General features: G+C 36.3%; 1 protein-coding gene across 1 annotated transcript in view; it reads left to right on the forward strand.

Moving 5' to 3' along the window:
* The window catches only part of LOC106099438 (E3 ubiquitin-protein ligase mib1), a 118,653-nt gene that overhangs the window by 36,334 nt on the left and 66,863 nt on the right, over nt 1–15,456 (forward strand). The window contains exon 12 of the mRNA XM_013277997.1: nt 6,044–6,195. Coding sequence (XP_013133451.1) covers nt 6,044–6,195 — 152 coding nt within the window. The remainder of the gene's footprint in view (nt 1–6,043; nt 6,196–15,456) is intronic.

Consider the following 15,456-nt stretch of genomic DNA (forward strand, 5'->3'; position numbering starts at 1 on the left):
GTGCCCTCGCTGTTTTACTTCATAAATATTTTCCTTATAGCCTGTTACCACGAGCTGTCGATAAATTTATGGAAGGACCGACGTCACCTGAAATTTTATGTTTCCTTTCTTCGCCTCTACTTATATTTTATTACGCCGGTCCTTTTCCTAAGTCTTTCGTTTTCAGGGTTTTTTGTAGATCAAGTTTTACAATTTATTACCAGTCCAATCAATATGACTGTTAATAGGAGGCATTACATTTTATATTGCATTCATAAGCTTAGACAAACACATTTTAAAGCTTATTAATAAGTTATTTAGTTCTCGTTAAAACCAATACATATGTATCATGATTGTAATTTTAAAATTAGTGCAATCGATACCATAAAATACGAAGTAACAATAAGGTATCGGAGGATCGGGATATTTTGACCCTCGATTACGATTTGTGCGACATTCCAGACACCTGTCGTCCGCACCGATAGCAGGCGGGAGGACTCGCATCCCACACCGTAATCTCAGCGAACACACCCGCATCACAGTAATATTCACCCAATAAATACTTGCCTTTCCCGTATTCACTGCCTAACTATTCGAAAGTTACCAATATATATTGGAAAAGTGGTGCGATATCCATCGACAATGTTTACGTCGCTCTTTGGGGAAAAGTTTAGATGATATGAGTGTCGAAAACGTTGTTTTTAGTTAGTAGTTAAATTAGAAATGGTAAAGATCAACTTCTAAATTATAACTCCCTGTTACGGGGAACATCATCGCTAATAGCAGTCAGTTAATAGTATTTAGCTTAAGGTAATGTTAGATTAGTTTAAAGCTAAATTAACCAAATGAAAGCCACGTGAATTATCAAATCAACTATTCCAACATGTAGGATTATTTTATCAGCATTCGTGCAAATCATATTACACTGACTAGCTTTGCATACAAAGCAATACTCGTAAGTGTGAAAACAACATTTGTGGAAATAGTTAGAAGCAGATTGCATGGTAATTCTCTCAGACTGGTATATATCACAGTTTTCCAATATCTGCGGGCAAAGCAAAACGCGCCGCGGCTGCGGTCGCACTGAATCAAAAGATTTACGTGGATGAGATATTAAAGCGACAATCGTCTGTGGCGTGCTACGATGCTACTAACTTCTTTTCCTTCATTTTTTACTATTATATAGTACTTACATTTTATTGACAATATTTTCTTTCCTCAATTCACGCATTAAATAAAAACGTTAAATAGCAAATTCAGAACAAAGGATAAAATAGTTGAAATAAATAAATTTTAAGCTGCATTATAAATCAGTTGTCAATTGGCAGCAGTTTCATTCTTTTAAATCTCATAGCGATACAGGATTTAATGCATGGGCCTTATTTATTTTGCTTACATCGATAAATTTTAATTGTTAATGTTCGCATATTGAGGCGCATGCATGGAGGCGCGCAGGCTTAATTCCGTACAATCAATCAAGGCATGATGAGGGTGCAGGACGCTGCTGCGACGCCGACGCATTGCTTAACTCTGTGAGCCATTCGATAATTGCCACACGATATGAATTGCCAAATTAATTCAGTTAGTTAATAACTCCAATTTTGCATTTCACCACGCGCTAAATATTTTATCTGGCGCCGAATATCCATGAATTTTAAATTACTCCGTCCGCCCCAATAATTGGTAAGTAACCATTTATCATAGAAATTGCTTTGTACTTCCATTGTTGATTTGAATTGCGATGACGAATGGTTTTGGTTTTCCATGGTTTGTTTCCATTGTTTATTATGAAAAGTATTAATTAGTACCTACATTCCTATCTATGGTCGTATATTATTGGAAAAGAGCTTTTTTAATTTGTTTTTCTACCTATATGTGACTTGATAAATCTGATTTTATTGAATAGTTTTAATAGTTATAAAGACTTTTCTTCTTGAAGGATTACCGTTTAAAGAAGCGTTTGTTGTGTAATGTATCGTGACGAAGCGAGAGTTGGACACAAATTGATGTGCGCGAGCGTCGCGGGGAAAGCGTTAGTCGCGGCGCCACGGTATATGGCCCGTGAATAATCCACCCTCATTACTGCACTAAATGGCTTGGAAATTAAACAATTAGTTGTTTTCTTTCATTCAGTGTCTCAATGTCTTTATGAAAACCTTCCATGAGATTTAAATGGTGGCCATCTGATCATTTACCTATCTAATAATTTTAAAAGTGGACGCCCTTTGAGTTTTAATAGTTTTTTGTTCATTGTACGATTATTGTGTTGAGCAAGATTTAGGGAGAAGTTAAGAGAGATTTAAGGTCAGTTTGTACTTTTGTCAGCATTTATCATAACGTGTGCTCTAGAAGAAACCTAATTTGTTTCTTTCGCAACAAGTGCATCGGTACCAAATATTTTTGTAAATCCTAGTCACAATATAACGTCTTTATCTAGTTCAGTAATTTTAGTTTAAACTGAGTAAACTATAAGTTTAACTATGTAGATGTGAGAATCGCACCGTCCTCCCCGCCCGTGCCGCTGCCGTGCCGACTACCTGCATTGTATTATATTCAGACAGGAAGACAGTGTCGGAGAATTATTACCGCATCGTCGGATTCTAGATTTAATGCCACTGCTGGAATATACCTTTTTGTAGTTTAATGCTTTCTTTTGTTATGAAAACGTTAAACGAATTTTAATTAGAAAATACGATAAACTTAGATTTATTATACAAGTGTTGGTGCACATATTTGTTTGATGTTGGCTTGTAGGTTTGTCCTCGGTGCGTTCGTAAACCCGATTACCTTAGAATATAATTGAAGTTTGGTCATGTTAGTTTCATCCTTAGTTTTTGGTCATATCTAAAAATAAGAATTTAATTGTAAGGACAGAATTGTCTGTCATTATTTTTCGTTTGTTCTGATTATTGGCAGGTTATTTGACAACTTAGGTTATTGATAAAAATGCACTTTCATACAGTCAACGTAACTAATTATAATTATCATCAATTAATTAAATTTGTAAAGATGAAAGGGGGTTAATCAAGCTTAGGTACATTTCAGGCGCTGCGATATCAGCGCGGGCATCAGTTCTACCCTCCCCCCAACTAACCACCCCGCAACCCGCACACCCCCCGACTGCCATCCTTTCCCGCCTCGTACATTTTCTAACGCGTTGTTCTTATCTTTGAGTAATTACCTTGCTGTTTTGTGTTGTTATTGTTTGGAGAGCGGGTCGCTTTTTGTTTTTTTTTTATTTGATTCGAACACAAAGCCACGGCTAACCCCTGTCCTCCTGGTTTATTTCGAATGCCCAGTAAAATGTTATGTTTTACTTTTAGTTGTTTCGCTTATCAAATTTTTTTGATGTGGCAATACTATAACTAATAGAAGTGTTGACATGATATTATGATAACAATTTCATAAGGACGAGACCAATGAATATAAAATGTTGTCTATGCTGCAAAATGAGTAAAACACCAATCACAAAATGAATTATGTCTTGCTTCAAAATGCTACATTGCTACTTTTTACTTAGAAAACTTTAAACTTTCTTTTATTTCTGTAATATTTAAGTGAGCATATAATTTATAGAATGTCGAATAATAATATTGTTTCATTTAATAGAGGTAACTACACTAAATCCCCCGAGTGTCGTAAGAGTCGAGATCTAGTTTCTAACGCTCTTAAATAAAGGTAGATTGCTGACCTGCGGCTCTGCGACACAGTTTTAATGTTAAGTTCGAGTTGCACTCTTGACATTTACAATTACGTATCTATTAAACTTTTGCATCTACTAACTCTGGCCTGATAAAAAATATTGTCATTGTAGTTATTAGTTTAGGAATAAATTGTCCATTACTTTGTCACTAATAAAGTGTTCACTGTCGCTACATATTTCTAGAGAGAATTTTCTACTTTGTTATTGCTTTTTTTAGATAAACTTCGACTTCGTGACAATGTGCTGCTGATGTACGGTTCGTAACAATGTTCGTATAAAACAGCAACATCAATTGTAGCGCACGATATCCCCGTGTAAAACCAATACTATTAATATTTGATGCAGCTGTACAATGTGAAATTAATCCATGTCTGTGCGAGAGCCTACCTTATATCAATTGCCTACAGAAATTGGCAGCCATCCATATTTATTTGTTTCATCAAGAGATTAACATGAACAGATAATATTTGTGTATTATGTGGCCATTTAGTTGATTTAGTTAGAAGTTAGTTATTATCAATCGCGTTTATAGAACTATCACAGCGGATAAGTGGTCCAACAGGACAATGTAACGGTTACATTAAGAGAATGTTTTGTATTCATTTGCATTTATTTGATGCAATTTATTCCACAAGAACCGACGACACTTGTCGACAGATCTGCATGAAAATGCCGTGACTGCTGTGACGTATTTACTGTTGTTGCAATATTTGCCTGTTTTATTGCAATCAAAAATTCTGTCGTAAACTGAATTGACAACATAATCGCGTGGTATTGCACAAGATTGCTATAAAAATGTTGGACTATTTTAAAAAATATTATAGTTAACAACTGTCTTGTTTGACGTCAAATAAAGTATTAAGGAACGTTTATTTTCTCTAGTAAAATGCAACTTTAATTACGAAAAACATTACAAAATTTAAAATTTAAGCATGTAGGAGTGAGTGATTGATCGCAGTGGTTACACAAAATATAGGATTATATAAGATTCTTCATTTTCTTTCCAATAATCTCTTAATATGTTATTATTGTGACGTTATGAAATTTTCCATAAGTTATGGATGCACAGAAAGTAAAAAGGCACATCCAGCTTGTTTGCAAGAGTAGCTGCACTCATCTTACGGTCGCTTGCAATTTTGCAAATTAATTGTGTAATGACAGAGCGCATCGCGGCGCTCTCTTAGCGCGCGCTCACAAAGCGAACGGCCGGGCGCGCGAGCGGCGACACCACGTAGCGCCGGTGATTATGATAATGACGTGGTGGCCGCGCTTTTTGCGCCATTCGCCGTTCGCCCTATATTGCGGAACTCGACACCGTTTTTGATTCAGCTCGGGCACCGCCCGGCGCATCGTTGGAGCCGAGCTCGCTCGCCTTAACTACTCTGAGACGCCTTTAAATTATGCAGCTCTCCATAATCCGCGCCCTAAACGCCTTCTCCTCCGCCTCAATTATTCATTCGGGCGGTTTGATGTTTTAGAAAATTGTCGCGATACTCGAGACGGGCGCTGCTGTATAATTCAGCAGCCGCGCTCTCGCACAGCTGATGCCGCGCGCTATGCGACAATACCACTATACCACTATACCACTACACGAACTCAACCTGTTGCCTACTCATTTATTAATTTCATTCTCTTTCAAACCAGATTGTATGATGCATTGTCGTGATATTATTCATATTGCGAAATAATAAACTGCACAAGTATTCCGTTTAACAACTAGATTTGTTTCTTTTACTCGTTAATTTCAAATCAATTATATTTCATACCTACAGTAATATTTTATTCCTAGTCTGATTTAACATGTAATAAAATCTTCCATCACCTTAATGAATATACCTTTGACCTTTTTAAAATCTTGTTACTTTAGAAACTTTTTGTCAACAGAATGTTTTTATTTCCCTTTTAGATGACTCCTGCTCTCATTGAAAAAAATAATAGTCAAGTTCAAAGTAATTAAAATAATATTAATAACTTGCTGGCATTATTTCCAAGAAAATAATTAATGTAGAATACAATTAAGGCAAGATATAAATCACATTTAAATCAAGTTCTCATATTTTCATTGCATAAGAGTTACCAGTCACTGCGTTACATTTTTTTTAAATAAATTGATATAAGCTTTTCGCTACAAGGACCGAACGTCAGTTGCAACTATTCAAATATAATTGCTTCGTTCGTTTTGCCAATATACTTGTATAATCTTTTTATAAATTTAATTTTCTGATTTTCGTAATAAACAGAATATTATACGAATTTAACTATCATTATCTTTTATCTTTCACTGTATATGAGAGTTTATTAACATTTTGCATATTTTATACTATCTGCGTTTTAACATATTTTTATGTGTATGTTTTATAGGATTCGGAAGGCGACACACCACTCCACGATGCTATATCGAAAAAGCGGGACGACATATTGACTTTGCTGTTGGACCACGGAGCCGATATGACGCGAACAAATAACAATGGATTTAATGCACTTCACCACGCCGCGCTACGAGGCAACCCGAGGTGGGTGACTTTTCTATTCTAGATGATAAAGTGCAGGAAATATAGCTCTAAAATAAAAGGAAAACGTTACAGCCAAGGAATTCTTTATATGACTTCTGTTCTTGAATACGAATATATATAAAATTTCGATCTTAGTTTGCTAACATTAATGTGTGGCGCTCAACAAAGAGATGTTTATTACTTTTGTGTGAATGTGTACCGGCGGAGCGGGTCTCTCACCCGGGAATCACGTATACAAGCGAGACATTATGTCCTGGACTTTGAAATAAACATAACATTGCTTGTTGTCCTTCATTATCCGGAGGTAAATGGGTAGTTATGAGCGAGCCCACCGTGCAATAAACTGCTACACCGTAACCCCGGAGAGTAGTACTAGAGGTTCATTTGTACATCTCCATTTAGTGTATTGTGAACAAAAACATTTTACACAGTGAAATGCCCACATTTTTTTTTAAATAAAAGAATTGCGCATTACTTAAGAAATTGGATTTTTTATAATAAAATACTAGCATCATTATTAACTTGACCACTCGGAGCTTAACCGTAGTTTGTTCTTGCTCTGTGCAGGCAAGCAGCTTCCACTCAAACATTCTTTGTTATAAAATAAGAAATTCAAATGGTCTTAAGATGAGATTTCACGTAATCCTTGGCGGGAAAATTTTATTTAAATAAATTACACCTTTTGTTTCGAATTATACAGGATTTTTTTAAGAATACTCAAAGCTATAAATAACAATTCTTTTCAAAAACTTTTCTTAGAGTAGTTAATATGCAAATAAAACCTCTAGTTGTTTTCGCGTCTTCATCCACTTGCTTATGTATTTCAAAGTTATGACGCGTTTGCCCTTCCGTAAACGAAAGGTTTACGTAACTAAGGGAACTTTACATTTTATGATATCGTAAGCAAAAGTTGGAATAATGAATCTCCGCTGGAGAATCGTGCGTAAAGCGGTTTATTTGCGAAGGGTCCGAGCGGACGGGAGCCGCGGCTGCGGCCGATGCCTACATTATTCAGGTCACGTGACACGTCCTAGGGAAATAATACGAAATGCGCCGACGTGACCGGTTCACTGTACTACCGAGCGACACTCTGCAGCTGACCAGTTTCTTTTTATTTGGCCGCGATTACCGCATATTGCAAATATCGGCCCACATCGCCTTCGGCACGTTGATCGTTTCGGTTTTCTTATACATTTATTTGAAGTTCTATTTCAGGCATGATCGAACCATGTGTCTTGATTATTTTTGAAGGTTTATTACTCTGTATGTTTTTAAGAGAACTTTAAAAGAATGATTGTCATTTTTAGTATTACGTTAAGCTTGTCTTAATTTTGTATTATTTTACTAGAAAATGTTATTGTTAATTGCTATTATACTTAAAAATGTTACAAATCACGGTACAATGAAAAATGAAAATGTGCACTAATATTAATATCGTACTGTGTTCCGCCAGCGGAATATCATCGTACAACCAAATAAGAAAAACATTTTTTATTTAAGAATCGAAAACTTTAGAAAAAGCATCATAATCCATCCGTTAGCTCTTACGACATCAGTTTTGCATGAGAAAGTGAATAAAACTTTTTAAAGATTGTTGTTTAACGGTAATCGAATAGAAGATTGTCGTAAAACGTTCCCGATTTTATCGCGGAATGAGAAGTCGCTCGCTACTTTTCCCATTCGACAAAAACGTTCGTTTCCCCCTGGAGATGTAAAATCGTTTTATTTTATTACTTCCGCCAGTATATCGTTATATCAAAAGTATCCATCCTCTTCGCTTCGGAAACTTCTTTATGAAATCGAATTCGAATTTAATTTTGTTATTTTGTGTCTCTCTAGGTAATATATTCTCACAAAATACTGTAATAGCTTAAGAAATTTTAAGTCTTGGAAGATTCTAAATTCTAAAACAAAATTAACTTTCGTTCATTAGCTTTTTAGGTACTTACGTTAAAATATTTTTTTGAACGTCTAAATTATTAATCTTCCTTCTTACTTTAGTTACTAATATTTTAAATGCGAAAACATGTTAGAAGGTATCACCGGAACGGATCATTTTATCTCGTTGAAATTGAGATATGAAAAACAAAATATGGAAGAAAACTTTTCTTTCTCATAATTCCGTGCAGACTGAGTCTCTTGCTAATTCTAGTATTGCACCTAATACTTCTTATTTATAACTTTAATGTCTGGTTTAGAATTATCTCAGTCTGAAATTTCTAAGTTATGAACTTATGTATAGGTATGGCGCTGTGTTTACTCCAACTATATGTAAGTTAAACAAGAGATGACATGAAGAGCAGGGGAGGCAAAGCGCGGGCCGCTGTCTCCGGCAGCGATGCAGGGCGGGGGAAAGCCGCGAGGCGGCGCTGTGTCATTACGTCTGATTAGAAACAGTTATCTGGTGCGGTTATCGTTACCGCCGCCCTAACGAGCCCTTGTAAAACTTCTATGGCAATTTCATGATACATAACCGGAGAACGATAAGCTTCCGGTTAATCATCCGCGTAAATTATACATTAATTGGCAATCGCGTAGAGACGTAGGCCAGCTCGTTAAACATTGATGGCACTTTTACTTCGGCGTTTATATTCTCGTTTTATCAGTTTATTTTGTTGCCAGTGTAAAAATTGACAGCGTAGTAAAACGAAACGAAGGTTTTCGCCGTGGGCGAAAATCTAAAATGTTTTAGTTACCTTATCGGTCTAGTCAAACTTTGCTGCGTATTTTTTCGGAAACAGATTTGCAATGAAATATAAGAGAGATTTGTTTGGAATACAGTTGAGATTAATACGCCGTGGAACCCGGTGATCGCGGGTCGCCTGAACATCTGCGCCTTGCCCCGAGCGCGCTTCACCGCGATAAGACGAGAATTCGCAGCCGGCATTAATCGTGAGCTTAAATATTTTAACGCGTTGTAACATTGATTTATTCGGAGCGTAATCTCAACTCGCGGCTTGTTTGTTCTTCGGCTCGAGACGTATAGGTAAGATTAGATAGCGCTCCAGATCCGCATCGACCGATCTTAATTTCTTACAGACATCATGCTTATTTGTTGTTATTAATTGGGTTCGTTTTATCTGTGTCAAACTAATCATTTCCAATGATTGCTCTCTCTTAATAGAAAATCTGTATACCGCGTTACTTATATTTTAACGGTATATTCTGGAATGGAATATTTGTGGTCGTTTAGTACTGAACATTCTATAGATGCAAGGATGAACACAGTACTCCATGAAGATTTATACGGTCATTGTGCGGCGATAATTGCAGTGAATGTCGCACGATACGGTTGTGTCCAAGTTACCGAACGCCAAGAGTTACTGTGCATACTGCCCAATTTCGATTGTAACTGTATCACATTTGTAAAAAGATTTGTTTTGTTCAACCGAATAGTAAAATGACTGAATTTTCAATGTTTTGTAAATTTTGAAAAGCAAGAAAATAGGAACATAATTTTTTCGCTCACAGATTTTTTTAAATTAAGTTTTCACTAGCTGCTCTACGTAAAGTTTAATTTTCCTATAATATAATTAACTTGTGAACAATATCTACGGTTCGTCAGATATTTGTATGGACATAGAAACCCATCTCCGAATGGCAGATTTATGATATCCAACGGTCATAGAAGCGTCGGGCAGTAGGAGGCTCGGTGGCGGCGCGGCGAGGCGCTGGGCGGGGAGGCTCTGTTATTGTACGCCGCGTGATTTACGCACGCATCGCTATCACCCTTTTGTTTGCCCGAATACTGGCTACTGTGCCAGTTCCGTTGCCCTCAATGCAACATTACTTTGTTTCTCTTCCTTTTAAGTCCTGAATAATTTTGTCTCATTGATTTACTACGCCCTTTTATATCGGAACGAAATAGTGCCGCAATTCAGTTTAGATACTGCGTGTGTAGCATAATGAGATAGAGGAACATTAACTCTATTTGACTAGAATATCAGGCATTATAAGGGCGCGTGGTGATTGCGTTTGGGAAGCGCGAGTTGGGGGAGTGTGAGGCTGCGCGGCGGAACTGTCGTTACCCGCAATTAGCGGCTCGACACACGCGGATAATCCCCGCCTCCCTGCCCCCGCGCCCCACGCCACCTCCCCTCCGCGCCCACGATCGCGAGTGCACTACGGATTCAGCGAATAAATTCATTTGTACGCAAATTGTATCGGCGCTTGCAATTAAAACTTTGCTGGCGCTCAAGCTAAGATAAATAACACTAATACATTCTGCTTATTGCGGGGAAGTTGGCGGATACAGAGGATATATTAATGTTGTTACTAATTTGTTTGGGCGGATTAACCGTGTTTCTCTGTAAACTTCGGGTCCCTGTATCCCGCATTAAACATCTGACCTTATTAATCAAATTAACAATCAAATAAAAAGTAGACCGGATGTTCCCTAATAATTTTGCCGGATATATTGAAGGACTCATATAGTTCATGTTGTATCATTTTGACACAAATTGTTAACATTGTAATGTGTTTTAATGCATTCTTTTCATTATATAAGAATTAAATTACAGTCCTTTAATACTACATTAAAAATTAAATACACTAAAAATTTTAACTTAACAATATGTGTACATTTTAAACATCCTATCATGTATTTCTATATTTATATATAAACATATAACTTTATACACGGTTGCACTCTCGTTTACAGTGAAAAGCGTCGACTTCCATGCTCCGATCCCCTTGGGAAGTGTAGCCGTCGGACACTCGATATTTACGCCCTACAATACTGACTGCCGCACCTGTTTTGTATTTTTAATAGCTGTAATAAAATGCAGACTGCAATGTATGTTTACTTACTCTGCTACATACTTAATAATCAATCCGTTTCCACTAACGCTTCAAAAAACGTATATCACACCTGTAAAATATATTGCAATGTTGCTGCATAAAAGAATACGTTTATGGCTAGCACTAATAAAATATTTAAATTTATAACTACTTTAGATAAACCAATAGATATTAACCACAAATAAATTAAAGTTGGAGTTATTAAATAAAAGATTCCGTGGTAAAAATTATCGTAGTTTCAATTGAATCAATGTGAGAAAAGGAACTGCTAGTGGCCTCAATTCAGGCAGTTGGACAGATTGTTAAGGTTAAACAACCTTCCAAGGGGTCGAATTATAGATGGGTGCCCACTATAGTCGCATTTGTTTTCCAGACGCTTTGTGCTCCAGAAAGTCATTTAACTTCTTGTCACGCCTTTTATAAAATCAAAGTACTTCAAGTGTCATAGAACCACAATAATTAATTGTTGTGAAAAGTCAGCTTTCAAATTTTTCCTAAATCAGTCAAAGGTATTGGAATAAGAAAAGAAATCTTGTTGACAACGACCTCATTTTATAGCTAGATTATTAAGAAGACGTTAACATTTGGAACACAAGGTATTTTAAATACGGATTAAAGAAAACCTATTTCGTTTTGACACGAAATGATAGTCCTGAATTGTAGTGACACCCTATAACGCGTACAAACGTATTATCATTCTAAACTAACAAATTTTAGATAAAATATATATAAAAATATTAATATGCAAGGACGAATAGCAAGTAGTATTCGCATTAGATAGGTACGAGTAAACACGCTACGCTAACTTGTCGACGAGCCCCGCTCCTTTGTGCGCCGGCCATTGTTCCATTCGCTAATGTTGTTAGTGCACTTTTTCAGAGACTACGCTAATTTAAATACCTCTCTTTCCTTTACGAAGAGACCCGTCTTCCGTTTTCCGCGAGCTCCCTTTGCGTTTGAGACGTCCGCATCGGGAGACTGCATTTAAATGAGACACTTAATCACCCGACTTGGCCCCGCGTTCTTCGAGCGTTTGTTGTGTCTTCATTCATTACACTCTGCGCGAAGAGATACTGTTGTACACATTATCATTTATAATTTCTCTAAGCGCTTTTATTGTTTAATTAACCAGACATTCATGCCTCCATGCTTTTGTTTTCTTTCCTTTGCTCGGCGAAGAAGGACTGGAACAATTGCAAAAGCACTCGTATTGACCATTCACATTGAAGTTAGTGTATACCGATTTTATTAATTTGATATTGATAACGTTGTGCTTTAATCTAATCGAACATTTTCACCCACAGGCAACTATATTATATTAACTCGCGAATATTTACTCGCGATAAGAATTTCCGTCGTAAAAGAACCTGTACCGAGGGGAATAGGATATATTCGTAGCGTCGCGTCGGTCGCACACCTAGACCGCTAACACCCACTCCAATTGTGTAAATATGAGCAGGGTAATAAACTCCCAGCGAACCGTGCTTGAATTTACCCGTTTGAAGTTCTGTACGTGCAACCCCCCAGAAGGCTCGATTCCGAGCACTCGCGTGTCCTCCTTTACTCAAGCTCACATTCCTACGTATAACATAAAAACTTTAAATTTTATCTTCGAAGATACGTATACTTTACTTAGTCTTTGAAGTTTTATGTTAGTGTATGTATTTGTTTATCGATTAAGGGTTGATGCTTGTTCATATTAAATGTTTCAATAACCATAGAAATTGCAATGACACAAAATGCTTGACTATCCTAACTACACAGTTACTAACATAACAGAGCTAACACCTCGATTATGCTTTTAAATAATATAGTAAAAGACATCAATAACACTACTTATGGTTTTGCATTCTTTTTCATGTTGTTCTTCATGCTAAGTATACTTGCCAGTGAATATTTTTTGTCGCATTGGCATAGATTAAACTTGAGTATTAATTATTAGTAAGACAAGTGACTGAGGGCGTCGACGTGGTAGCCGCTGTAAGCTATGATGCATGGCGCGGCTATGCCGAGCTCGCTTAATGAAATATTCGCAGCAAGAGTGGAGCAGACAGCGCCATCAATCACAGGTGATGCTCTTGCACTGACCACTTGCTTCATGATTTATATACAACGGAGTTTTTATTTGTCTTTAAGGTTTTGCTATTAAGACATGGAATATGTCTTAAAAACTTTCTTGATGATTAAGATGCAAATTATTTCATTGTTATAATTGACGTAATTGGTCTGTCTTTGGTCACAATCAATACAGTAGAACCTCTATAACTCAAACCTCGATAACTTAAAAATCTCTATAACTTCAAATAATAATATGCTCACTTCCCATCGGAGCCCTAAATCTCTACAACATAGACCCTTGATAACATTTTGTGTTTCCTTTGTATTATAGTTGAAAATGTCGTAACGAAGGAAGTCAAAGCAGTAGATTTGAATACGGTACTTTGTTTTTCGAAATCGAATGGAGTTATAAGAATTTGCAATGTTCGAATGCCTATAAATTACAAATAATTCCTTCATCGAGTATGTGTCAATAACTCTATCAAGATAAATGTGAATTGCTCACCGCGTCGACTAACATGAAATGCATGGTCACAGATAATTAGGTCTCCTGTGATTGATTGCTATGTAACACCTGTGATGTGTAACGCTATAATAGACTAACAACGTGCAAGTAAAGGTGGGTAGAAATGTAGTCGTTGGTAACTCATTGTTGTTGTCACAGTTGTTACATTAGCGCGCAATAATATATAAAAAAAGTACTATATATGTTCTTCCAGACTACGATTTATTCCAAATTTCACCGAGATCCGTTGAGCCATTCCGAAGTTACCTTTTTAAAATACATCCAATCAACAATCTAAACTTTCATATTCAGTTTTCCGTGTCACTGTTCGCGTCAAATTAAAAAAAAAACGTGAAAGTAAAGCAAGAAGTCTTTGTGTTCTTCCATACTATGTTCAATGTCTTTGATAAGTTTCATCGAGATTTATTCAGCCGGCAAACTCTAATAAACATTCATATGAACTTTTGCATTTATATTTTCACTAAGAAATAAGATTGTAAACTAAATTTTAACCAAGAGAATGTTTTTACATTATGTAGTAATAAATAATATATTACTGAAATGCTTGCTCTATATTACCTTAAGTTTGTTCTGAAGTAGCAAAAGGATGTGAAGTGGATCAACGGTGGTACGAAAACGTAGCGAATAACGGGTCACGTCTGTACCATAACTTTGTTGCTAACGTTATTACGTTAGACGTGAAAACAGTAACTGGGCGACGTGCCCGCAATAGCAACAATCAATTGTCTTGTATTTTATTAGAGGCAATCGCACTGTCTTATTTAGTAACACTGATTTTTTCAATACCATTTAATTATTTGTTAAACAACTATGTTTTTGTAGAAACACAGCGGTACTAAGATAATGTCACGCATGTTTAATGCTACTTCATAACTCAGAGTACGAGTGGACACTTTAAGTAGTAAAGTTCACAATTTCACGTAACTTTTAAAAGTTTAATGCAGTCTGCAAAACTACTTTTGTCTCCGATTTATTATAAATTTAACTGCAAAGGTAGATATGAATGAAATGATTTACATTACTTATATTGCCCTAAGTACAAATAGTATATTTATCGACTATCCAAACTCTGAACAGAAGTATTTTTCATGTCGTAGGAAACAGCGACAGACTAGATAAATTGTAAATCTGTGCATCACACTTACAATATCACGTTCTGAGATTTGAATCCATGCCAGATTGTTTCAATGAGTCTGCGTTTTTAAAGTTATTATAGATAGCTCAATGCGACTTGGCACGTGTTGATATTAATTTGTATGATTATAAAAATAGTTTTAACTTTGAACTTTGTATACTCACTGTAAATCGATCTTAAAATATGTAATTACCTATTGTATTTTCCTCCCAAAGAAATACTTGTTATTCGTTCTACATAAAATTGACATGATGTCAGTCGCATGTTTGTTTGTTTGAAATCAACGAAAAAAGATAAGTTTAGTGACCGCGAGCATGCAGAATGGGGGATAGATGACTTGAGCATTATTTTGCTATCAGTCAAGATGACAGTCGTATTTTTCGCGGCTCGCGGCCGCCGCCCAGGCGCCGGCTACACGTCGTTTATCATCGACTCCACCGCCTTGTCCAAACCCTTAGTTATTTATGAATACGAAGTCAGAAAAAGTAACGAGTCATTTATATCGGACGCTGGTGAAATCTTAATCTTGATATTTTAAGATTAAAACATTTTGAATAAAGAAGGCAGATGAAAATCTCTTTATCCATTAGTTCAAGCTTGACCTATGGATAGTGTTGTCAGGTCTTGAAGCATATCCAACATATTCGGTTCAACAATGTGAAATTAAAAAGAAATTAAAAATCAAAACTCGTTCGTTATTTGAAAATTTGATGTCGTAATTTTCGATACATGTCGTCTGATT

The sequence above is a fragment of the Papilio polytes genome, unplaced genomic scaffold, assembly GCF_000836215.1.
Source record: "Papilio polytes unplaced genomic scaffold, Ppol_1.0 DF824102.1, whole genome shotgun sequence".
In the NCBI taxonomy this organism is placed as follows: Eukaryota; Metazoa; Arthropoda; class Insecta; order Lepidoptera; family Papilionidae; genus Papilio; species Papilio polytes.